The sequence below is a fragment of the Leucoraja erinacea genome, chromosome 10 (assembly GCF_028641065.1).
Source record: "Leucoraja erinacea ecotype New England chromosome 10, Leri_hhj_1, whole genome shotgun sequence".
Lineage (NCBI taxonomy): Eukaryota > Metazoa > Chordata > Chondrichthyes > Rajiformes > Rajidae > Leucoraja > Leucoraja erinaceus.
Window position 1 is genome coordinate 12,921,025 of NC_073386.1, and position 26,385 is coordinate 12,947,409.

The window sequence follows — 26,385 nt, forward strand, 5'->3', positions numbered from 1 at the left end:
ATGGAACAAGCTGAGGCAGGGACTATCCCAACATTTAAGAAAGAGTTAAACTGATACATGGATAGGACAGGTTTGGAGGGATATGGACCAAAAGCTGGCAGTGTGGCTGGGACATGTTGGCGGGTGTGGGCAAGTTGAGCTGAAGGGCCTGTTTTCATGCTGTATCACTCTATAACTACATTATACCTCCACCCCATATGAATGCTTCAAAATCAAGTGGCTGAGTTTTATTGCCATATACTCAAGCATGAGCAAGTTACATAGAAAATAGGTGCAGGTATAGGACATTGGCCCTTCGAGTCAGCACCGCCATTCAATATGATCATTGCTAATCATCTAAAATCAGTACCCCTTTCCTGTTTTTTCCCCATATCCCTTGCTTTTGCAAGCCCCAAGTGCTAAATGTAACTCTCTCTTGAAAACATCCAGTGAATCGGCCTCCACTTCCTTCTGTGGCAGAGAATTCCATAAATTCACAACTCTCTGGGTGAAGAAAGTTTGTCCTCATCTCAGTCCTGAATGGCCTATCCCTTATTCTTAAACTGTGGGCCCTGTTTCTGGACTCCCCCAACATCAGGAACATTTTTCCTGCAGTTACCGTAAGAATGAAAATCTAGCAGGCAAGCAGGATGCTTTCTCCAACCACCCCCATTTGAAGGCCACTATCTTCCACGGCTTCTACCCAGTGCTTGGTACCTGCTTCCAACAGCCACTGGTTGTCCTCCAGGATGCACTGAGCCGCAGCCTGGTCCATGCCGGTCACCAAGGCAATTTCGGCACAGAAACTCTCACAGCAGCAGCTCAACGCTTCCTCCTCGCCTTCTACCTGAGGCCCAGCCACCTCCAACGGCCCGTGAGTCTTGCACTGGCTGCACCATGGCAGGAGCTGCAGGAAACGGCTCGCCAACCCCGCATACACTCGCCAGCTCTGGCTCCCTGTCTGCATCTGCCGCTGCTTCTGTTTCCATCCGTCCCTCCTCCCCGGCTCTCCAACACCCGTGACAAGGTTGCTCATCTCCTCCTCCCCCCCCCCTCCTCCCCTCCCCCCTCCCCCCCCTCCTCCCCTCCCCCTCCCTCCCCCTCCCCCCCCCCCCCCCCCCCCCCCCCTCCCCCCCCCCCCCCCCCCCCCCCCCCCCCCCCCCCCCCCCCATATACCCCCCATATACCGGCCAAACTCTTCTGTCTTTGGCTTCCTTATTCCACACACTCCTGTTTACTAGCACCTCAAGCCCAAGCACTCACTTGGAAGGGTTTAACATTTTCTAAGGTAAATAGCAATTTTATTTTCCAACCTGGGATTGTGGTGTGATCAAGTAGTGCATTGACAATTTTGAGGCCTTCGTATTTGTCTGCAGGTAATGAACCAGGCGACCGTCTGGCTCCTGATCCAGCGCGCTGACCACGTAATAGTACTTGGTGTCATCTGCTGTGATGCGCCGAATATGGAACTGGGCCTCTGCCTGCTGGAACCACACTTGGGGCTGCGATGTCCAGAACATGGGTAGCTTAAGCGAGACGGCATACTGCTGGGTCGGATTGACGGCAAAAGCCGTGTTGCAGGGGTTGAGCATTGGCTGCTTCCATCGTCGGGGTCACCATTATAGCGAGCCGTGCGTTGTGAATCAAAGTGATCTTTATTGAGGTAATACAGAGAACAGCACACGCGCGACTAGGGAGGGTTTTTCCAGGACTCTCTATATATGCCAGGGCATACCCACTAACCATGTGATGACTCCTTCCCGCCAAACAGTCGCCTTACCTTGACAGCCCAAGTGCCGTGGGTTCACTCAGTAAGTGGCCTAGCCACTATGTGACACCACAAGGCATCCTTTAAATTAATTTTGTAAGAAATAATTTTATAGCAACTATTTTCAGGCAACCTTTGAAATATATCTTGGGAGCAACAACTAAAATAAAATTATAAGCCAATATTACTGTTTTATGATTTTGGATGGAAGCTTTGTAAAACATTGAAATCATAATTCATTATATCATTTGAGTGGAATACTCCTGCCAATTGCTTGCAATTCAAATTTTAAACGACGACTGATAAGGCCACATGATTTCTTGAAAGTTTTAAAATGACATTTAAAGTGGAGTTTAAATTTTTTTTAAATGATGTAAGACTCGGATCAAAGATGCTGTGTGGGAGTTCTCCCATTATGTGCATTCTTGTGAATTTTGAAAACTCCTATTTAGTAGCTGCACCTTTTGCCCTTTTGATCTCGCATGATAATAAGCAGTTACGCAAATTTGTGCTGACGGTTTTCCCCCAGCCAGAATTGCCATTTCCAATCCCATGCACAAGGTAGTCTCACTGGCTCCTGACATCGCAGGGAGCAGTAATGTGACTGGGATTTTAATGGAGACATGTAGCCTAAACTTATTTGACAGCTGGCAAAACTGGTAGTGGGGCTTTGACATATGTGAAGTTGTAATTTCTAACATTGAAACTTCTTGTTTTAAAAAAAAAAAAAGAAATAAATTTAAACACTAAATTGATTGCTAATCTTTTTAATTAGCTTCAAATAAGTAGAAGTTACTGCCGTTTCCTTTGCCATATGTTATTTGTATTGCTATACGAATGCTAAACGTTATTCCTTTACGTATCTATACACTGGGAGTGGTTTGATTGTAATCATGTATTGTCTTTCAGCTAAATGGTTAGTGCGCAACAAAAGCTTTTCACTGTACCTCGGTAACCTTGCAATAAACTAAACTGAACCATACAATCCCCATTGAATGACACAAAGTGCTGGATCAGGGGGTCAGGCAGCATCTCCAAAGAACATGGATAGGTGATGTTTTGTCTCCTAGCCGTATGCTCTAGAGATGGTGACAGACCCGTTCTTACTCCAGCAATTCGTCTTTTTTGTTAACCAGTATCTGCAGTTCCTTGTATCCCCATTGAAGTCAGTGGGTCTCCGATCCTTCAGGTCTGACCTAGCATAATTATTAGATGTTTGCGCCCATGCATTAGCCTGATGTGGATTCTCAAGTTAATTTGTAAGTCAAATTGGTAGTAAGGAAGGCAAATGCAATGCTATCATCAATTTCAAGAGGGCTAGAATACAAAAACAAGGATGTAATGCTGAGGCTCAATAAGGTGCTGTTCAGGCTGCATTTGGTGTATTGTGAGCAATTTTGAGCACCATATCTGAGGAAGGAAGTGCTGACACTAGAGGGGGTCCAGAGGAGGTTTGCAAGAATGTACCCAGGAATGTGTAGGTTAACATACGATGAGCGTTTGACGTCACTGGGCCTTTAATCGTTGGAGTTTAGAAGGATGAGGGGGACCTCTTTGAAACGTACCAAATAGTGAAAGGCTTGGATAGAGTGGATGTGGAGAGGATGTTTCTACTAATGGGAGAGTCTAGGACCAGAGGTCATATTCTCAGAATTAAAGGATGTTCCTTTAGGAAGATCAGGAGGAATTTCTTTAGTCAGAGGGTGGTGAATCTGTGGAATTCTTTATCACTGAAGGCTGTGGAGGCCAAGTCATTGGATATTTTTAAGGCAGAAATAGATAAATTCTTGATTAGTAGATCAAGGGTTATGGGGAGAAGGCAGGAATGAGGTTAGGAGGAAGAGATAGATCAGCCACGATTGAACAGTTTAAGGATAAGGGGGAAATCTTTTAGGACTGAGATGAGAAAATCATTTTTTACACAGAGAGTGGTGAATCTGTGGAATTCTCTGCCACAGAAGGTAGTTGAGGCCAGTTCATTGGCTATATTTAAGAGGGAGTTAGATGTGGCCCTTGTGGCTAAAGGGATCAGGGGGTATGGATAGAAGGCAGGTACAGGATACCGAGTTGGATGATCAGCCATGATCATATTGAATGGAGGTGCAGGCTCAAAGACCGAATGGCCTACTCCTGCACCTATTTTCTATGTTTCTATGAATAGCGGAGTAGACTTGATGGGCGGAATGGTCTAATTCTGCTCCTATCGCTTATGATGTGACATCTGGGGCAGAGCAGGCAGCTTGTTACTTGTGCATCTGGAAGATGTCTTGCACCACACATTTCATAATGGGTCCGTGACAACTTGGGGCTTGCCTCAATTGCAACAGCTAAACCTCAGTTCTGATCGGAACTGCCTGGAATGGGCGACACAATTTGCGTCAGAGTAAGACAGAGTTTTTATATAGCATTTGTTACTTTTATTAGCTTGATTATAAAACAAAAGCCTCATTTGGAAATCATTTGTGCCAAGTGATATCAGTTTTTAAATCTCTGGATTACTTTGACAATTTTTTTAAGTTCTGACTTTCTGTAGGCACGTGGCAGATGGCAATACCAACTAAACTAGCTTTAGTTTTGCTGATAATCATTGTAGCACTAGGTGTGGGTGGGTGATGTACATCATTTCTGGTAGCTGTATCTTAGTCACGATACACTAATTATATGGAAATCTAGTATGTCATTAATTATGTGCACAGTAGCTGTTTGTAGTACAGAAAGTCATCATTTAGTTCACTATATTCTCTGCTAACTCTTAAATCTGGTTATACTGGTATTTCTTGGTCCTGAGTACCAAGCAGCTTTTACTGTTTGTGCTCCTTTCTTAATCTTGTGACTAACATTCTTTATCCAGTGGAAGCACACAATACTTTTGCTGTTCAACGGATGATGTGGTAGAGATCAATGAAAATAATAGCAGGGCTCATAACATTGGGTGAGAGTTGGGAGTGAGGAATTGCGAGAGACCAAACCCGAGGAAGTGTAGCTACAGAGGGGGTTGGGGAGGGTGTGGGAGGGGAGTGCCCCCTCCTAATGGTACGAAGCTTTTGCATTTTTCAGCTTGAAATTATGCAATCTGGTGCATACTGTAGCGAGTATTTTAACTTGCACTTGAATGCTATATTTATGCTTTAAATTGGATTAGCTATGAATAAGATTAGGCTAAATTACATTCCACAGTAGAGCCAGGCTCTGATCAACAGGTGCAGCACATGAATGATCTTAGTATATTCATGTATGGAAATCAGATTATAATCAAACACTTGGCCCATGTTGACCAACCTGGGTCTCACTGCACACCTGGTACTACAGCTGACCCTAACTCCAGTTGCATACCTTCTCTCATTCCTGACCCTGAGTCCAGCCTTACACCTGCCCCCCTATTCTAGCCTGATCATCGCTGTTTACCTGCTTAGGTTCCCAGTGCTGAACACTCCCATTGTCCTAGCTTTGACTGCACACCTGGTACTATTCCAGACCTTGACTCTGGATGCACACTTGGCCTTGCTCCTAGCCCCTCTGCACTGACAATATATCTGGCCCACACATAAAGCCTCTTATCCGACCCCCTGGACTTAATTTATTACGTTCAAGTCCACAGGTGCTTATCTAATGTGGTAATCTTTTATAGGACACTTCACAGACCAAATTTTGTATACCAAAATTTGCTACATAATTTGTCTTCCTTGTTATCTAACATGCTAGTTACTTTATCAAAGAAGTCATCAATTGGTTGAACACAATTTATCATCCATAAAATTATACTCTCACAGTTGTATAAGTATTCTGTTACCATTTCCTTTATTTTCCAAACAAACTGTCCTGAAGTCATTTTCACCCACAATATGACAATAGTGCTACCTTCCCAATATTTAACTGAAGGAAATACTGGGTTATCGGGGCTGTATGTCGTGACAGACAGCCTGATACCTTGCATGTCATTTTAATATTACACTTATCCCATCCCCTCTGGATATTCTGGATTAATAAATTAATGTTTTGTCAACTAATTACAAATCGGGCTAATTATAAATCTATAACATTACCCAACTCCGGAACACGAAGCGCTGAGCATTGGGATCCAAACATCACGGACAACTGGCCTCAGTTCCCAGCTCACATCTGGCTTTGCTCTCCGTCTGAAAGTGGAGGGGAGGGGCTCAGTGGTCACTGATCACTGGCCTTGGGGGTACCCGGCGAGGCAGTGGAGCGACGGAGGTGTGGGAGGGGTTGCTTTTTGAAATTTGATGTATTAAAATCATGTTTTAGTGCATTGTAGAAGTATGATTTCAATGTTTTTTGTTTAAAGTATTTTTAAGAGGTAACTTTTTAAGGGATAACTTTTTCCACACAAAGGGTGGTGGGTGTATGGAACAAGCTGCCGGAGGAGGTAGTTGAGGCAGGGACTATCCCAACATTTAAGAAAGAGTTAGACTGATACATGGATAGGACGGGTTTGGAGGGATATGGACCAAAAGCAGGTAGTGTAGCTGGGCGTGTGGCAAGTTGCACCGAAGGGCCTGTGTTCATGCTGTATCATTCTATGACTACATTATACCTCCACCATGCATGACTGCTTCAAAATCAAGTGGTCTAGTTTTACTGCCATATACTCAAGCATAGAAACATAGAAAATAGGTGCAAGAATAGGCCATTCGGCTCTTCGAGCCAGCACTGCTATTCAATATGATCATGGCTGTTCATCTAAAATCAGTACATCTTTCCTGTTTTTTCCCCCATATCGCTTGATTTCGCTAGCCCCAGGAGCTAAATGTATCTCTCTTGAAAACATCCAGTGAATTGGCCTCCACTGCCTTCTGTGGCAGAGAATTCCACAGATTCACAACTCTCTGCGTGAAGAAAGTTTGTCCTCATCTCAGTCCTAACTGGCCTACCCTTTATTCTTAAACTGTGACCCCTGGTTCTGAACTCCCCCAACATCAGGAACATTTTTCCTGCAGTTACAGTAAATGACAATCTAGCAGGCAAGCAGGATGCTTTCTCCAACCACCCCCATTTGAAGGCCACTATCTTCCACCGTTTCTACCCAGTGCTTGGTACCTACTTGCCAGCCCCGGATCCCCGTCTGCATCTGTCCCCGCCGCTGCTTCTGATTTCATCCCTCCCTCAGCCTCTGCTCTCCATCACCCGCGGCCCATGCAGTGGATATGAGTTTCAAAATTTTTGTTGATCACAGAATTTCTCCCGACAGAGCGTGAGAAATTTGTGATCAGCATGAGTATTTGGCGAAATGCGTGATTCTCACGCTCAATGCGTCGGAGTTGGCAGCCTTGATAATAAGTCTTTCTTCTTTCATATGAAGAAAGACTGGATAGACTTGGATTGTACTTGCTAGACGTTAGAAGATTGAGGGGGGATCTTATAGAAACGTACAAAATTCTTAAGGCGGACAGGCTAGATGCAGGAAGATTGGTCCCGATGTTGGGGAAGTCCAGAACAAGGGGTCGCAGTTTAAGGATAAGGAGGAAGTCTTTTAGGACCGAGATGAGAAAAACTTTTTTCACACAGAGAATGGTGAATCTGTGGAATTCTCTGCCACAGAAGGTAGTTGAGGTCAGTTCATTGGCTATATTTAAGAGGGAGTTAGGTGTGGCCCTTGTGGCTAAAGGGATCAGGGGGTATGGAGAGAAGGCAGGTACTGGATAGCGAGTTGGATGATCAGCCATGATCATATTGAATGGCCTACTCCTGCACCTATTTTCTGTTTCTATAATGACTCAACCAAAATTGTGTCGCTTTTAGTTGCTGTGTCACTTGTGTTTGCCTCATCAGTAAAAACATTGCGTAATGCACTGTCGCCAGCCTCTGTGTGGTGTCAGTTCCTTGTCTGGTGCTTTCTGAAGGAAGCGGTGGTTTCGCAAAACTTGTGGAGATTGTTGTGTGTGACTTCAGACTGGCAGGAATGGGTGACTTCAGACTGGCAGTCTGAAGAAGGGTATTGACCCGAAACATCACCCATTCCTTATCTCCAGAGATGTTGCCTGTCCCGCATTTTGTGGCTATCTCCAGTTTAAACCAGCATCTGCAGTTCCTTCCTGAACAACCTCCCCTGGTTGTTGCATTGGATAAGGTGTAAGCCATTTAATAACCTGGCTGGAGGTTATTGAAAACCTGGTTGCATTGATAACAGACCAGAAGCGAACAGCGTGGTTCTGTTGTGCCTGGATGTGACGGATGAATTTGCAACCACTCGTGCCCCTTCTTTGTTTCCATTTGTGCCAGGTCTTTGAACAGTTGCTGAGTAGTTAATCTGCTCCAACAATACCTGTTTGCTATGTAAAAGTAAATCCACCCGCAGCTTCTCATGTTGAAGTGTCACAAAGCACTTTTGTAACATTATTTTTGAAGGCACTGTTCGTTCACTTATTTATCTTTCTATCCCCAAACATAGAAGCATTGAAAATGGGTGCAGGAGTAGGCCATTTGTCCCTTAGAGCCAGCACCGCCGTTCAATATGATCATGGCTGATCATCCACAATCAGTACCCTGTTCATGCTTTCTCCACATATCCCTTGATTCCGTTAGCCCTAAAACCTAAATCCAACTCTCTTGAAAATATTCAGTGAATTGGCCTCCACTGCCTTCTGTGGCAGAGAATTCCATAGAATCACAACTCTGGGTGAAAATGATTTTCCTCGTCTCAGTCTTAAATGGCTTGCACCTTATTTTTAAACTGTGACCCCTGGTTCTGGACTCCTCCAACATGGGGAACATTTTTCCAGTATCTAGCCTGACCAATCCCTTAAGAATTTTATATGATTTTGTAAAGATGCCCTCTCATCCTTCTAAATTCCAGTGAATACAAGCCCAGTCGATCCATTCTTTCAACATGTGTCAGTCCTGCCATCCTGGGAATTAACCTGGTGAACCTACACTACACTCCCTCAATAGCAAGAATGTCCTTTCTCAAATTAGGAGACCAAAACTGCACACAATACTCCAGGTGTGCTCTCACCAGGGCCCTGTACAACTACAGTAGGACCTCCTTTCTGCTGGACTCAAATCCTCTCACTAAGAAGGCCAACATGTCATTTGCTTTCTTCACTGCCTGCTGTGCCTGCATGCTTACATTCTGGGTTGACTGAATTATTTCAAATGTATTATTTACAAGAAGTAATGTTGTATTATTGATATTTGGTGGCTCACCCCAACTCTCCAGCCCAAAGGTTTCTCGATCCTCCACGTGGACTTGACACCGAGTTGGATGATCATCAAGAAAAGGTCTGCTTCTTGATACACCCAAAGTGGGTTTCCTGAGGCATTTCTGCTCGCCTGACTTGGAGCATTTGTGGTGACTGACCATTCTATCTACTGATAAAGTTCTCTGCCGTCAGATTTACCACAGTTTGCATCGCACCATGGGCAGACGTCAGGTTAGCACCGGAGGATTTGAGCATCATGATCCACAAGCATGCAACAGTGAACCCTGATACCTTCCTATCATCGTGGGGGGGGGGGGGGGGAGGGGCCAACCAGGCTAGCTGATGTCTCTGTCTCGCTACAATCAACATCTCATCTCAACCACTGAGCACCCAACAAGCTCAACCGCTGCTCTACTACCATCAGAGACTCCTACTGCTCTATTCCTTGCCTACACTTTGGAAAGTATGACCATTTGTCTGTTCTTCCTGCCTACAGATGGACATGAGCCTGGCATCAGTGAAGAGGATTACAAAGGGTAGAGAGTGTCAGTTACTGCCTTGTAAAATTTATGTTGTGTGCATTGTCTAAGTCTGGGCCATAGATGCTGTTACAGGCAAGGTTCATTGTACCGTCATCTCATTATTCCTGTACAAATGACAATAAAGTTGACTTGACTGCTCAACCTCCGATCCTGCCGTGGTAGGACTCGTGACATTTTTCTCATGATTGATGCAATGAATGTCTGAAATGTCATGCTCATCTTGTACTTGGCTTATTTCTTGTCCTTCACCTTTATCTGGTGACCTTCTAAACTCTATGCAATTCATTCAATTCATTTGGACTGATGTTGCTTTTATTCTACACATTCAGATTCAGATTCAGATTCAGATTCAATTTTAATTGTCATTGTCAGTGTACAGTACAGAGACAACGAAATGCATTTAGCATCTCCCTTGAAGAGCGACATAGGAAACGATTTGAATAAAAAAATAATAAGTGTCCGGAGGGGGTGGTGATTGGCAGTCACCGAGGTACGTTGTTGAGTAGAGTGACAGCCGCCGGAAAGAAGCTGTTCCTCGACCTGCTGGTTCGGCAACGGAGAGACCTGTAGCGCCTCCCGGATGGTAGGAGGGTAAACAGTCCATGGTTGGGGTGAGAGCAGTCCTTGGCGATGCTGAGCGCCCTCCGCAGACAGCGCTTGCTTTGGACAGACTCAATGGAGGGGAGCGTGGAACCGGTGATGCGTTGGGCAATTTTCACCACCCTCTGCAATGCCTTCCGGCCGGAGACAGAGCAGTTGCCATATCATACTGTGATGCAGTTGGTAAGGATGCTCTCGATGGTGCAGCGGTTTCTTGCACATCTTGCACATCTGGTTCCTCTTCACCCTTGTTACTCTCCATTTGGTTTCTTCTCTATCTCATTGTGGTCAACAAGATATTCCCCCAGTTCCCCCAGTACTCTGGCCTAGATTTCTCCTGTGACAAATTAGTAAACATAATACCATTTAGTTAGCCAGAATTTTAGATCTCAGGATTCAGAAAATGACTTGTGTCTGGGCATGTATGTTTGGCATTTGGGAACAGTCTAACTATTTTTTATTTTTGTTTAACAGATGAAGGGCCAGACTTGTTTTCTGGTGGCTTTCTTTACAGCCACCTTCCTGGTGGATGTTTTGGGATATTCGACTGGGGGAGTTAGCGAGGTGTGTGAATCTATGCTTCCTAACCATGGGGCCGGTCCACAATCATCTGTTGTTCCATATAGAATCACTACAAATACCTCCACCTTTACGCCAGGGGATATAATCCAAGGTACGCTTTTAGTGAAGTTCTCAAACTGCTGCTGAAACTTGTGTAATACGTAACATTAAATTGTAAATTTGATCAGTTTTTGTTATAAATCAACATTTTTTTTGTTTCATCAGCACAAATAATTTGCCGTTTTTTTTTTTTGTCTCATTACCCCTCTGCCCCTCAAACATTCCTTTTCTCCAGAGATGCTGCTTGACCCAGCTTTTTATCTATCATAGGTGTTAGTGAATGTTGTCTGGTTTGTTCATCGAGATCAATGACTGTACTTCCTCAGGAGACTGAGGAAACTCAGCATGCCTCTGATGACTCTTGCTAAATTCTACAGATACATTGTAGAAAGCATACTGTTGGATTGCATGTTTTTTTGTGAACAGCTCTGCCCAAAAACGCAAGAAATTGCAGAGAGTTGATTATGTTGTTCAGTCCATCATTGCATACCAGTCTCCCCACCATTGCCTCCATCTGCACTTCATGTTGCCTCAGGAACGCAACAACTTACTTAAGGACCTTTTCCAACTTGGTCGTTCCTCCTCCTCTCTGCTCCCGCCAGGCAAAAGATATGGAAGCTTGAAAGTGGATACTGCCTGACTTGGGAAAGGCTTCTTCCCCTCTGTTATAAGACTTCTGAATGTTCATTCTGTAAACTAGGGTACTGTCCCGAATCTCCAATCTACTTCATGTGGTCATTGGACTTTTCTCTGGAACTGTTATACCACGATGCTGAGAACTGTATCTTTCTCTTCATTCTACCTTTTGTGCTTGTGCATGGCTTGATTGCATTTAAGTGTTGTATTATCTGACTTGATTGGGTAGCGCATGCACAAAAGCTTTCACTGTACCTTGGTATACGTGACAACAGTAAACCTAAACTAAATGTTTGTTCAGTGAAACCTGTAATTTGGCAATGCCTTGCATTATCGATCCCATTTTCAAAAAGCTAACTGCAGATGCCAGAGATTCTAAAATGAAAAACCATGCCCTCTCCAGCTTATCACAGTCCTTTGGTCACTTTCCTTTCTCTACATGTTATAACTTGTTTGCTTTCTTAGAGCTGAACAATTATTTTGCTGAAACATTAATTATTTCCCTCTCTACTTACACAGTTTGATCTCAGTGCCATCAGCACTGTTTATGTTCTGTATTAACGCGAGTTGAAGTAGTCTTTTTTTACCCAATGTGTATGGTTGGCACAAAACTGATCAGGGATGAGCTGTGGAATAACTCAATCTCAAAGAGAGGAGTGGGGGGGGGGCGGCGGGGGGGGGAGAAGAGAGAGAGAGAGATTCTCCATGACAATCAAATTGCTTTTCTGGGTTTCTTCTATTTGCCTGCACTTGGCGCATGTCCCACTTAACTCTTCCTGTCCCTATATCTATCCAAATGTCTTTTAAAAGTGGTATTTGTACCGCTTCTACAACTTCCTCGGGTGGTTAATTGCAGATGTGGACTCTCGTCTGAATGGAAAAAATCTTGCTCCTGAATTCCCTCCTGAATCTCTCTCCTCACTTTAGGCCTGTGCCCTCTAATTTTATAATCTAGTCCATAGAGGTTTATGGCTTTGTGGCCTTTCTTATTGAAATCTAGTACCCATCTGAAATAATTGGAGCATATAACTGCAAATAATTAATACTGCATTCTGCCTATTTGCTTAAGTGACACTGGATGGCATTTCGGGTGGATCCTTCAAAGGATTTTTGCTGGAAGCTCGTACTCAGTCTTCCACAATACCACGTGGCACTTTCAAGGCAACAGATTCTCGCGTTCAACTCCTGACCTGTAATGTTGGTGGGAATCCCTACGAGGTAAGTCATTACACCTGATGATATTCTGAAACTTTTACCATTAGTAATTAAGTGTGATTTTTATCTTTTGTTACAATTCTGTGTACAGGAGGCACATTGCCTCGCTAAAGCATAAAAACTCGTTGCTTCCAGTTACTGTAATGGAAGATATTCAAGTCGTGCGTTGTCTTATTCAACTGTTGAAATAATTAACTGAAGATTGTTGAATTTGAATCTAATACTTTTGTTTGTCATTGTGCCGGCTCTTATTTGCAGTGTTTACTGACCCCACTTTTCCCCTGGTAGTGTCACAGCATGAAATGTAGACGGGGCTTTTAGCAATGCTTTCAATTAATATTAATTTTCCATTTGGCACTGACCTCTGGGTGGTGGAGAAAATGGGCTGTAAGGAAAAACAATGGGTGACTCTTACCCATAGGTTTTAATACCTGCCCTTGCCTCTTTTCATTATTTTGTTACAAAGCAAACAACGGAGCCCTTTGGCTCACCAAGTCCATTAAAATCTAGGTATAAAAGTCCCATTTACAGGCACTTGGTTTGTAGCCTATTATGGCCTTAGTAATTCAAGCATTTGTCCAAGTACTTAAATGTTATTCGAGTACCTCACTCCACCACCCATTCAGTGCCTTCCATTTTCCAATTGCTCTCCACTTTTTAAGCTCCTTGGCCGTTATCATGAACATAGTTTGAGATAATTCGACTGTGGGACGATTCTACTATGCATGGAGTCTGGATGTGAACAAGGTCTTAAATTAATATTTTACATGTGGATTTTTCAATGAACAGGGCATTGTAGTTAGAATAGCGGAGGAGGGGGAGACCTGTTAGTTGTACAAAATTAAAAGCCGTATGTGGTAAGACACTTTTCCCCAATGACAGGAATCTCTTTTGCTGTATCACAGTCGTAGGTTTGAATCCAGTTGCTAAAGGCCGGTTTATATTTTGGAGAAAAATTACGCACTTGTATTACCTTGTAATATTGATCTAGAATTCAGCCTTAAAGATCCCATACCGATGTTTTCAATTTGACAAAAAATGTGAGAAATTGATTTTTGACTTTCAATACACATCGAAAACTTCACATCTTGATTTCTGTAATCATCAAATGTCATTTCATCATCTAAAAGACATAAATGACAAAACTGAAAATCTTAGTTCATCTCTAACCTTTTATTGGCATTAATAATTCCTGCAAAAACCTTTTTTCCAAAGGACTCTGCCGTAAGTCACACGTCAAGCAATGACAAAGCAGAGATTATCGTCAACTGGATTGCACCAGATGTGGGCAACATTGAATTCAGGTAGTTTTATTTTATTATCTATTTTCTTTTGTTTCCTCCTAAATCTCTTTTCCCAAAACAAACTTGGAGAACTGTATTCTGTTTCCCAGCTTGCAACACTGATCCACTGTTCTTCCCATTTCTGCATTTTTCCTAGTTACAGACCAACTGAGGATTTGAGTTTTGTGGAGGTTTATTGTTTAGTTGAGAGATAAATGGTGGAAACCAGTAAGAGTCCGCATTAACCAATGAACACCCATACGCTAGTTCTAGGTTATCCCAGTTTTGCATCCTACACATCAGGGCAATTTACAGAAGCCAATTAATCTACATACCTCCACATCTTTGAAATGGGGGAGGAAATTGGAAACCCTCAGGGAGTACGTACAATTGATCAAATCGGGGTCTCTGGCACTGTAGGCAGCAGCTCTGCCACTGTGCCGCCCCTGGTTCAGATGTTTTTCCCCAGCATGGTTTAGATGCATACCATGACCATCCTTGTACTAACCATCTCTACATGAAGGGTGTCTCTTTAGTCAACAAAAACAGATCTCGGTGGTCCATGACATAGTGGCACGGTGGTAGAGCTGCTGCCTTACAGGGCCAGAGATCCGTCTTCAAGAGCTGATCTGTTGATGGTCATGCATCAGACTGCCGACTGCATCCTTTGACAATGTTGGCCCCATGTGAGCCCAGGCATTGTTCATTGTTATCTTACCCCCCTCCCCCCCTCCTCTCCTCCTCCCCATAAGAGCAGAAATCTTGACTGCATCGATAATTATTCTAGTGGTGGGAATTTCTTTTAGCCTATTTAAATGTAGTTGTATTAACTTAACCATTTTTAATTGTCCATGTACAGAGCTACTTTTGTGCAAACATTTACAAGATTATGGACAGGAGTGACATCCCAGAACATCCAAAGATCTGGCACCACTGTGGCTCCGCAGATTACCACTGTGGCTCCGCAGATTACCACTGTGGTTCCGCAGATTACCACTGCCTCATCCACTTCCTCTCGGAGTCGGGCAAGCAGCTCAATGCCTGCTGCCGGATCAAATGTGGATGCAGTAAGTCGTGGCGATTTTGCTCCTCTGTAGGTTGACCTTCTCGGTGTACATTGGTGAAATGAGTAAAATACACAACCAAGTGGCTAAAGAAGTATTTGTTCCATGCTGATATCGATTCTTTCATGTCCATTCATGTGCCTTTTCCAAATGCACCTTCACATATTAGCAGCATAAGTCAAAATTATTTAAGCTAAATCCTTTTTATTAAAATTAAACTTTTATTTATAATAGTCTCTTAAGCTATCAGTGCTTTGTGTTGGGGAAAGTATTTGAAGAATTTCTTGTAAATTTTTTTTAAAAACACTTCTCGCACTTTTGCGTATAACTGATTGTTGCTTGTTAATGGGGCAAATTCTACGTTGTGAACCCCTAAACCTTCCAAGAGATTGCAAAACTGTCCTCCGCACTGCTCGTGAATCTTAAACATAAAAATTGGAGTCTAAATGCTAGTGCACTGTGAGGAGCTAGTTGTGGGTTAGTGAGTGGAAAATGACGTATAAAGCTATTGTAACTATCGGATATTAATCACTTTTGTTTGGTTCCAGTTCTCGAGAGATGAATGTGGGAGTACTAAATTTTGCTTCATTAACCCTGAGCAATGCAATCCAGCTTCGGATCAAAGCTGTTTCTTCATGTCCTCCACTCAACTAAATAACCAAGGATTGCTTTTTGAAATAAGTGGAATGGCAAGCGGTTACATCGCCATTGGTTTCTCTGATGACCAAACAATGGTAAGCAATCCTGGAAGATGTATTGGAAAAACTAGTAACTTTGGGGAAAATTAGCCTGATGTTACTTATGGTTGTTTGAAGTGGTTCCTGTCAATATACATTGCCAGACACTTCGTAGCTAACTTACTGCATAGGTAATTTCCAGTGGCTATTCCATATAGGGAAAAATGTTGACATGGAAAGGACATTTTTAGTGGGATCTAAATCTATGACTAGCGGAGTGTCCATCTGCTAATGGTCAAATGCAGAATAGCCCGTTTTCTGCATTTACCAATAGAAGAAGTGAAAAGTTGGATTTTTTTTTTAATGATAATTTTACGTGGGCAGGTAAGGTAACAACGTTTGTTTTAACTTCATCTTTAACCCAATAGCATATGGCACTGGTTTCAACATGAATGTCTTATTTGTGTGATGTTGAATTGCTATTTTCAACCCGTTCAAAATTCCCAATGATTATATTGGATCTGTTGGACCTGAATTGGGATGACTAACAACAAAATATTAAGAACATCGTAAGCTATCAATTACTATAACACCATTTTGTTACTAGGGCAATGATGATATATACATTTGTGGCATGGATGACAGTGGAAGTATACAAGTTCGTCGTGCCTATTCCACGGGGAGATCACGTCCTCAAAGTCGGGAGCTGGTAATAATTTTTACTTTGTACATGAATGGGCCGTATGTAAATAACCACTGTTAAATTACAATGTGGCGTTGTGAAAGAGCACTTTTGTTCACTGGTGAAGATTCTGTAGGTTTGATCTCTCTTCCATGAATATGCTCTCTCTAAACTTGTACCATGCTATACAATAATCTGCATTCATGTGCAGGATGGGGTGTAAATTCTAATAGATTGAACTTTCGGCTGAATGGCCTGTTTCTGTGCTGTTTGATTCTGACCCTTTTGAAGGCACATTGGAACCTATCCCCCACCACAGCTGCCAGTGTGGCTGTTTTTTAACCGTTGTCCTCGCACAAATCTTAATTTTCCTCTCTTTTGGTCCATAACCTTGAGTCCTGCCCCTTTCATCCAAAGGGAGCAGCCTCTCATTCTGACCCCTCTCCCCTCAAGCCGTCGTCAAAGCAAACTGTCATTGCACGCCAATCTACCCTTGCAATTGTAGACAGTCATCTCGGGAAAATTGGGAACAGAGGGTAGTGATAATGGGAGGAAATCCACAGTTATGGACCCACCAACCCTTGGCATGAGACCATGGCCTAGTTTGTGAATGGGAGTAACAGCCGAGTGACCTTCAGAAGCTATTTGAAGCATAAATATTGACGTGTGCCGTATTATTTTCAGGCCAAAAGAAGCAAGAAATTCTGGGAAATATTGGAGGTTTCTGCAAGGCCCAGAAATGCTTTTCTGGTCTGACGTACGAATCTTGCCAGGAAGCAGACGGATGATGAAACAGGGCATCAAGTAGATCCAGCAGAACAGGCAATGATGGGGAAAGGCAGTGGATTGATGTCACTTGTGCTGAGCAATTGGCTCAATCTAAAAAAGGGCACCAGGTGATGGAGTAACTCAGTGGGTCAGGCAACATCTCTGGAGAACATGGATAGGTGATGTTCTTCAGACGGTTCATTTTGAGCAGACATGGAAAGGAAGTGGCAGTAGATGTTTAAACCTGGCAGGATTAAAACATCATTACAACCATGTAAGCTAACCATAAGTATATTTACAACTGGGGGCATTGAATGGAAAGGGTATTGGTGAGACTTTGGAGGAAGGGTAAACTGAGGTGGATGGGAAAGAGTTAGCAAGCAGTGGAACATTTCTTGCCCCCCTTTCAAAATACTTATTTTCCTCTTGCCTGCCCAATTATGATATGCACTCACATCAGCATATCTGCTTGAGATTAACCCGATTATGGTCAAGGGTGGATCATCTAAAGCATAGAGACATTATTTGTTCCATGCTGACTATAACATGCTAATTTATTTTACAGGGTCAAGTGAATAATATAACTGTGGCGAATACCAATGGAATTATTCAATGCTCATTTGTCACAAGAAACAATATTTCAACAGCCCAAAGAGCTGCCAACAACATGCACTACTTATTTTTTGCTTTTGGGTCTTCAAATGGCGGTAAGTGCTGTGCTGAGATCTGCAATATACTCAGTATGTAATACTGAGCAAATAACTTTTGGGAATAAATATTGACCAAGACATACTTGCATTTGTCTGAAAGAGCAGTTTTGGCCTCTGTCGAACAACTCATTTAAGGCGACACCTCTGACTGTGTAGCTCTTCATGGTATAACAGGACGGCATATTGGCGCAGTGGTAGAGTGACTGCCTTGCAGCACCAGAGACCTGCGTTCTATGCCGACTATTGTAGGTCCACACAGATGGCAGTCTGTAGTCACATGGGAAGGATAAATGAGGTTTGGAAGCATGAATCCTGATCAAATTTTGTTGAAATTGTGCACATCTGAGGAAAGGCCTGGTCAAGATGGGCAAGAAGACTTTTAGTGAGTGAGCTGGTCCAGAACATTTCACCAATGACGATTAATGGGAGAAGATTGTGGTTCATCCCGATTGAAATGGGAGAAGTTAGGAAAAGGAATGAAATTGAACCAAGACTGGACTGAAGAAAATGGATTACTTCAGCTTAATACCCTAAATGGCAGAGAAATGTTGTATGGGATTATAAATAGACAATAGGTACAGGAGCAGGCCATATGGCCCTTCTAGCCAGCACCGCCATTCAATAAGATCATGGTTGATCATCCCCAATCAGTACCCCGTTCCTGCCTTCTCCCTATATCCCCTGACTGCTATTTTTAAGAGCTCTATGTAGCTCTCTTGAAAGCATCCAGAGAACCTGCCTCCACCGCCCTCTGAGGCGGAGAATTCCACAGACTCGCCACTCTCCGTGAGAAAAAGTGTTTCCTTGTCTCTGTTCTAAATGGCTTACTCCTTATTGTTAAACTGTGGCCCCTGGTTCTGCTCTCCCAACATCAGGAACGTGTTTCCTGCCTCTAGTGTGTCCAAGCCCTTAACAATCTTATGTTTCAATGAGATTCCCTCTCATCCTTCTAAACTCCAGAGTGTACAAGCCCAGCTACTCCATTCTCTCAGCGTATGACAGTCCCGCTATCCCGGGAATTAACCTTGTAAACTTATGCTCCACTCCCTCAATAACAAGAATGTCCTTCCTCAAAATAGGAATTTGGAATATCATTGTCACACATGCTTAGTTGTGGTGGAAAACTGTTTTTATGCTATCCAGACAAATCATACCACACCTGAGTACAAACCATTCATCGCTACAATAGGTAGTGCAAAAAAGACTAGTTAGCACGCAACAAAAGTTTGGTACCTTGGTACACCTGACAATAAATCAAACTAAACTGAAACTGTGCAGAATACAGTTACAGCTATGGAGAAAGTGTAGCTTAAAGCAAATGCAAAGATTGCAACGAGGCAAATTGGGAATATGTCCTGGGTTTATGAGATATATATTCAACCATCTGAGAACAGCAGCAAAGAGGAAATGCTTTCAAGTTTTTGTATCTTTGGGAGAGGGGAGAAGAGAGAATCGCCAGGGTGCGAGTCATCCTTGATTATGTTGGTTGCTGAAGGCAGCAAGGTAGTTGGCAGTGCAAAGTATGTTATTGATCTTGACCTTATGCACGTCCCACTTAGGTGATTTTTTTTTTTTTGGCGACTAGGCTGTCGCCACATGGTCACTGGGGTGTCGCCTACATAGTCTCCTCACTTGCCCAAAGAATCGTAGCGTTTTTCTGGTCGCTGCTGGATTTTGAAATGTTCAAAACTTTTTGGTGACCGTGGGCTTGTTGTAGCTTGACTTCTCCTGACGGAGGTGCTGTCGTAGGTTGTCGCCGGTGCTGACTTCGGTGAATTCCATTGGCGACTACCTACATCAACCGGTGACAGGTACCGGAGATTGAATTGTCTTACCATGTCGCAGCTTGTTGCGGGTGGACGTAGGCGGTCGTAGGTGGGCCTCCTACGGTTGTCCGTTGCTTGACGTCGACTAGGTGGTAGGGTTGTTGTAGACATTGTCATGGAGGGGTCCAGTCACCGTTTTTTTCGGCGACCTGCTACGACTATGACAGTCGCCGAAAAAAAAATCGCCTCAGTGGGACAGGCCCATTACAATTTTTATGTATTGTCTGTTTCTACCCTGCATTTAACCCCTTTTCATATTTCAGGGCTAATAAACCGGCATGAAAGAACATTTATTTCCTCGGAGAAAGTAAATGTTGGAGATGTACAGTCGACCTCTGGGAGCAGTGGCAGGCCTATCCTCATCAAGACCCATGGTAAGGGATGTAATAGCTAATTAATTTCGTCACCTTTTGACAGTTCCTCGGTGACCATGAAACTTCCAGGATTGTTAGAATGATCAATCTAATCCGTCAGTGAAAGCAATCTGTAATCCTTGCCCATTCGGAACCAGTGAAAATAAGTTGGGGGACAGTAAATCACCCATTGCAAATGGGCAGCACAGTGGAGCAGCAGTAGAGTTGTTGCCTTGCAGTGTCAGAGACCCGGGTTCGGTCCTGACTGCGGGTGCTGTCTGTACGGAGTTTGTACATTCTCCCTGTGACCATGGAGGTTTTCTCCAGGTGCTCCTGTTTCCTCCCACACTCCAAAGACGTACAGGGTTGTGGATTAATTGGCGTAATTGTAAACTGTCCTAGTGTGCAGGATAATGCGAGTGTACGGGATCATTAGACGCCGAGGACTCGGTGGGCTGAAGGGCCTGTTTCCGCACGGTATCTCTAAACTAAACAAACTATTCCCAGGAGTCAAAGTCGATGATAATGTGGGGATCTTATTGAAATATATAAGATTATTAAGGGTTTGGACATGCTAGAGGCAGGAAACGTGTTCCCGATGTTGAGGGAGTCTAGAACCAGGGGCCACAGTTTAAGAATAATGGGCAAGCCGTTTGGAATGAAGATGAGGAAAAACCTTTTCACACAGAGTTGTGAATCAGTTGAATTCTCTGTCTCGGTAGGCATTGGAGGCCAATTCCCTGGATGCTTTCAAGAGAGAGTTAGATAGAGCTCTTAGAGATAGCAGATATGGGGTGAAGGCAGGAACGGGCTACTGAATGTGGATGATCAGCCTTGATAGATAGCCTTTTATTGTCATTTAGACTGAAGTCTGAACGAAATTGCAGCAGTCATACATATAATACAATACAATAAAACAACAATAAACACATATTAACATCCACCACAGTGAGTCCACCCAGCATCTCCTCACTGATGGAGGCAAAAGTCTTAGGTCGCAGCCTCTTCCCTCCTCTTCTCCCTCTGCGCTGGGGCCGAACCCCGGACTCAGGCCACCGCCGCCAGAACACCGTCCCAGCCACCCTCACGTGAGTACTGTGCCGTCTTCAGCCTCGGGCTGGGCCGCCCCGACTTGGGCGCCGAACCTCCCCCGGACCGGGCCGCCCCGACTTGGGCGCCGAACCTCCCTCGGGCTGCCAGCGCCGCACCTTCCCGAGCTCGGCCGCTCCGACGGGAGCCTCGTTCCACCCTCGGGCTGGCCGCCCTCACGGGAGCGTCCCAGCCTCTTCCAGCCCTGAGCCGGACCACCCTCACGGGAGCGAGCTCAGAGCGAGTCCTGGCGGGCTCTGCCTCCGGAGCCTCGAGGTTGTCAGCTCCATTAGGCCTCAGCGCAGACGGAGGCAGAGAAGGGGAATACGACAAAAAGGTCGTATTCCCCCGCAGGGAGAGACTGCAAACCCCGTTTCAACCCCCCCCCCCCCAAAACACAAGCTAAAACCAAAAAACTAGACTAAACAAACAAAATAAACAACATAAAAAACACAAAGACAACGGGACCGCCGGTAAGCCGCTGCAGCCAGAGCCGCGCCGCCACTCCGAGAGTCACAGTGAATGGTGGTGCTGGCTCGAAGGGCCGAATGGCCTACTCCTGCACCTATTGTCTTTTGTCAGCAGGACCGGCAACATCTCTTTAGAAAATGGATAGGTAATGTTTTGGGTCAGAACCCTTCTTCAGATTGAAAATCCCCATTTTGGTAATGGGATATAATAGCATCAAATGGTGTACAACTATAATAAAGCCCTTCCAATTTTTTTAATACTTTAAGGTGCACTGATGTTAATCGCGTGGATGACAACTGGGAGCATTGGCATGCTGATTGCTCAGTATTTTAAATGTATTGGAGGTGAAAGCAAATTTTTGGGCAAAGCCTGGTGGTTTCAGGTAAGATTAGTATTTCTATTCTGAAATCCAGAATCTATATTTTGCTGGGTTATATTATCCATTTCATTATTGCTCATTTGCAAAACATGTTCAAATGTTTTTTAATTACTTTGACCAGATATTTCTGGGAGGTATTTTTGTCACTTGATGGTTGGGAAAATTTGTTTCTGAAGTTAATAAAGTAATGCAAAATGCTGTTGATTCAGAACGGTAAATAAAAATATAAAATGCTGGAAATACTCAGCAGGTTAAACCAGCTCTGGGGAAATCCAATCAAAGGATGTACAGTAAGATTAAATGCCTGGGCTGCACATAGCTCGGAATGAAACAACATGTAAATATGATTTTTTGCAAGAAGTTAAATTTAGAACAAGGATGTGCATTGTACCTTTTCTAGGTAAAATGCACATCCTTGTTCTAAATTTAGAAACAGGCCCTTCAGCACATCGAATCTATGCCGACCAATGATCCCCACACAATAACACAACCCTACATGCACCAAGGACAATTTACACTTTAACCAAGCCAATTAACCTACAAAGCTGTAATTATTTGGCGTGTGGGAGGAGACCGAAGATCTCTGTGAAAACTCAGTCACGGGGAGAATGTACAAACAGCACCCGTAGCCAGGATTGAACCAAGGTCTCCGGCACTGTTAGGCAGCAACTCTATTGCTGCACCACCTTATGAAGAGGATCTGCTCCATAACCCAAATGGGGCCTGATTTTTATCTTATAGAAAATCTGATTTTTTTTCGTTCAGATCTACTTTTTGAGATGCTAAATATTTGGATGGACTTGAGTTCTTTGGTCTACCTGAACCATAAAGCGAAACTGAACATTTAGGCAGTTAGACGAATACATAAAAAATGAAACCGCAAGTTTGGTGCGACACCTGGCACTAATAGAGAAGCTGTTTACAGTAACCGAGTGTGTTATTTTTATTGGAAAATATTTCCACTGCATTGGGAACAGCCTTCCTGATCAATCTGCACTGCTGTGCATTGGGAAATACAGGTACACAACCTTTTATCCGAAGATCCAAATAACGAAAACCTCCGAATAGCGACATTTTTTCAGTCCTTGAAAAAAGGTCCTTGAAAACGTTCACGGAGGGCGGCCCGCAGAGGTGACAGCGGAACCTCCGGTCGGTCCTCGAAGAAAGGGGAACTAAATCCCCATTCATAAAAGAGAAGGTGAGGGTATATTGCGCGGGAGGGTTAATAATTGACAATATGTTGCTGTCTGCCTGCTGAGTTAAAAAGTTCCCACGGTAGACTCACGATACACAGTGTTTCGTGAGTCTTGCGTGGGAACTTTTTAACTCGGCGTGCAGGCAGCAGCAGATTGTCGCTCCCTTCAGTTTCACCCCACCTACACCCCTCTGCTTCCCGGCCATGTATGTGACACCTTCCCTCCCCTCTCCAGCTCCCCACCCATTGCACCGGCGTGGGGCTTTGCACTGTCTTCACGTCGGCAATGCCAGTCACCGGAGACGTCAGGACCAACGGGACACTGACCCCCAGGCCCACTGCAAGCACGGAGATCCCAGAGACCCACAGCCAGCAGCAGCCCAGCCCCGTTCCAACTCCAGAGGAAAACTGCAAACTAGCGGGAGACATCGGGACCACCAGAAGCCGCTCCCTGATGGGCCGCTACGGCGACAAGTGGCAGTTCGCCCACAGCCCGAGCTGTGCCCCCTCATCGGGACACCGACCCCCAGGCCCACTGCAAGCACGGAGATCCCAGATCAGCAACTCCAGCCTAGCCCCGCTCCAACTCCAGAGGGGCAGAAACTGATGGTGCGCAAGGTGCGTCTTGTTCTTGGGGTCGCGCAGCTCGGGCTGTGGGCGAACTGCCACTTGTCGCTGCAGCGGCCCATCGGGGAGCGGATTCCTCTGGAGTTGGGGGTGGGGGAGGGGGGTATTGTGCTGTTTGATCGCCCCCTGCTATCCCAGGGACAGGGAGACAGGACGTTCACCGAGGGCGGCCTGCAGAGGTGACAGCGGAACCTCCGGTCGGTCCTCGACGAAAGGGGAACTAAATCCCCATTCGTAAAAGAGAAGGTGAGGGTACATTGCGTGGGAGAGTAGGAATCCCAAGACAAAGTTGAGTGAGCGTTCACCGAGGGTGGCCCGCAGAGGTGGCAGCGGAACCTCGGGTCGGTCCTGGAAGAAAAGGGAACTAAATCACCTTCATAAAAGAGAAGTGGAGGGTATATTGCGCGGGAGGGTATATAGCCTACCTGGAAGAAACCAGACATTTTTTCCAGGATGTCGTCTGCACACCAAAGCTCACGTTTGGCTCCTCTGCTGCACACGGATATAAGAGTGTGAAAATGTCGCCTTAGTCCGCCTTAGGGCATGTAGCCCCGCTAGGGTGACATGAGTGCGGGAGGTGATTCAATGCTGCGGTCACATTTACAAATTCAGGAATTCATTCAACACACTGCATTTCATACAGACATTTATTCTGCAAGAAAAAACTACATTGAAGACTCAAACTCGCGACCGAGGAACTGCCGGGATCAAGGCGCAAACTCGCGACCTTGCGGATATGAGCCGGGCACTCTACCACCGAGCCAGCCATTAAAATCTGCGCTAAAAAAATTCCATTCCGAAGACCGACAAATTCCAAATTACGAAAAGTGTCTGGTCCCAAGGCTGTCGGATAAAAGGTTGTGCACCTGTACCTATTTAATAAACTCAATGTAAAAATTTGCATTTGCATTTTTTTTTGCATTTTATGAGGAGTGTTATAAAACCCAAACATATGGAAATAACATCCTGTTACAGCATTCAGCATAATATCTCTAGCAGTGCCACGTGTAAGAGTTAGTAAAAATTGACTTTTGTTGCCAATGAGAGGTCAACAACTTGGGGTTAACTCTTGCCTTTATGCAACTGCTGTCTGATGTATTTTGCCAATGTTTTATTAATTCTGTCCTCTTGTATGCTGTTGTGTGATTTGTATTATTGGCATAGTTTTTATGTAAAATTAATTAATGGTTGTCTTTGTTTAATTAGTTGCATTTTCCTCTGATGACGCTGACTGTTGCATTGACAATAATTGGCTTTGTGCTGGTATTCGTCCAAGTGAAAGGTTGGAGTTATGTAAGTTGTTTTTAAATGAGTTAAATTGTTTTGAGTTATTGAATCATTTTAAAGCATATCCTTTTGGATAATATTTTGGCACAAATCAAATGTTCCATCAGAATGACATTTTTTCATATTAACTCTTTCAACATGCACGCTTCCTCAATCACAATTTCTTTTATTTATTGTGACTGATTTGTTGATATTGAATGTCTGCCTTGTTATAACAACTAGATGACTTGAATTGACCATCTGTGCATCTTGGTGGTTCAGTCCTCCTACTTGTGATTACCATTACATAACAAGCAGCACCAGTGCCACGGGTTCAATCCGGACAATGGGTGCTGTTTGTACACTCTTCCTGTGGCCACGTGAGTTTTCTCTGGGGGGCTCCGGCTTCCTCCCACACTCAAGACGCACAGGTTTGTAGGTAAATTGGCTTGGTATAAATGTAATCTGTCCCTAGTGTGATTTTGTGGGATAGTGTTAATGCACAGGGATTGCTGACCGGTTCGGACGCGGTGGGCCGAAGGTTCTGTTTCTGCACTACCACTAAACTAAGATACAGTGCATAGACAGACCCTTCAGCCCATTGAGTCCTTGTCAACTAGTAATCGCTCCATACACAAACACTATCCTATAGGCTAGGGACAATTTATAATTTTATCAAAGCCAATTAACCAACAAACCTGTAAGTCTTTGGAGTGTGGGAGGAAAACGGAGCACATCGGAGAAAACCCACGCGGTCACAGGGGGACATACAGACAGCATCCGTAGTCAGGATTGAACAAGAGTCCCTGGCGCTGTAAAGGCAACAACTCTACCACTGAGCCACCCCAGGGAACCAGAATCCTGGAGATGATGTTTCAAGTCAAAGGCACGCATCCCCTGAAGAGCCCATGAACCACAATGTTAATTCTGTTTCTCTTTTAATTAAAGCTGCCTGAAGCACTAAGTTTTCATGGCATTTTGGCATTTCCAAGATTGTAGATTTTCTTCAATTCTAGGTTCTGAGGAGTTGGTTCACTGACTTGTCCTTTCAATGCTTGCCTTTAATTATTTTTTGGGATGTGGGCGTCACTAGAGACATTATTGTCCACAAAGGTGGTAGAGAGCCACTACCTTGATTCACTACATCTCCTATACTAATGGTGTTTTGGGGGAGCTGGGGGCGGTTTCCCAGGATGTTGACCCCGCAACCAGGGTGTGTGTCTAGCTCTGGTAATTCATTTCTGACTGGAAATGTGGTTCTGAGTTGAAAAGGCCTGGTTATTTTAGGACCCATTTTTCTGGGAATCCCCTGGGATTGATATCTGGAATGGTCTATAAAAGGCCAACACCAAGGTTAACCTGTGACCAGTGTTGGAGTACCTGAAGTTTGAGGCTGGGTAGTAAATGGATAATGAACCAGTTGCATGCCAAAAGGAGGGAAAGGATTGAGGATAGATCAGCAACTGATATTTCT

General features: G+C 44.2%; 1 protein-coding gene across 1 annotated transcript in view; it reads left to right on the forward strand.

The window, feature by feature from the left end:
- Positions 1-26,385, forward strand: part of zgc:163022 (putative ferric-chelate reductase 1) — a 35,357-nt gene that overhangs the window by 2,406 nt on the left and 6,566 nt on the right. The window contains exons 2-11 of the mRNA XM_055641493.1: positions 10,524-10,722; positions 12,376-12,524; positions 13,737-13,825; positions 14,664-14,871; positions 15,417-15,602; positions 16,153-16,254; positions 17,561-17,702; positions 19,795-19,905; positions 21,711-21,826; positions 24,852-24,938. Of these exons, the coding sequence (XP_055497468.1) occupies positions 10,524-10,722; positions 12,376-12,524; positions 13,737-13,825; positions 14,664-14,871; positions 15,417-15,602; positions 16,153-16,254; positions 17,561-17,702; positions 19,795-19,905; positions 21,711-21,826; positions 24,852-24,938 (1,389 nt within the window). The remainder of the gene's footprint in view (positions 1-10,523; positions 10,723-12,375; positions 12,525-13,736; positions 13,826-14,663; positions 14,872-15,416; positions 15,603-16,152; positions 16,255-17,560; positions 17,703-19,794; positions 19,906-21,710; positions 21,827-24,851; positions 24,939-26,385) is intronic.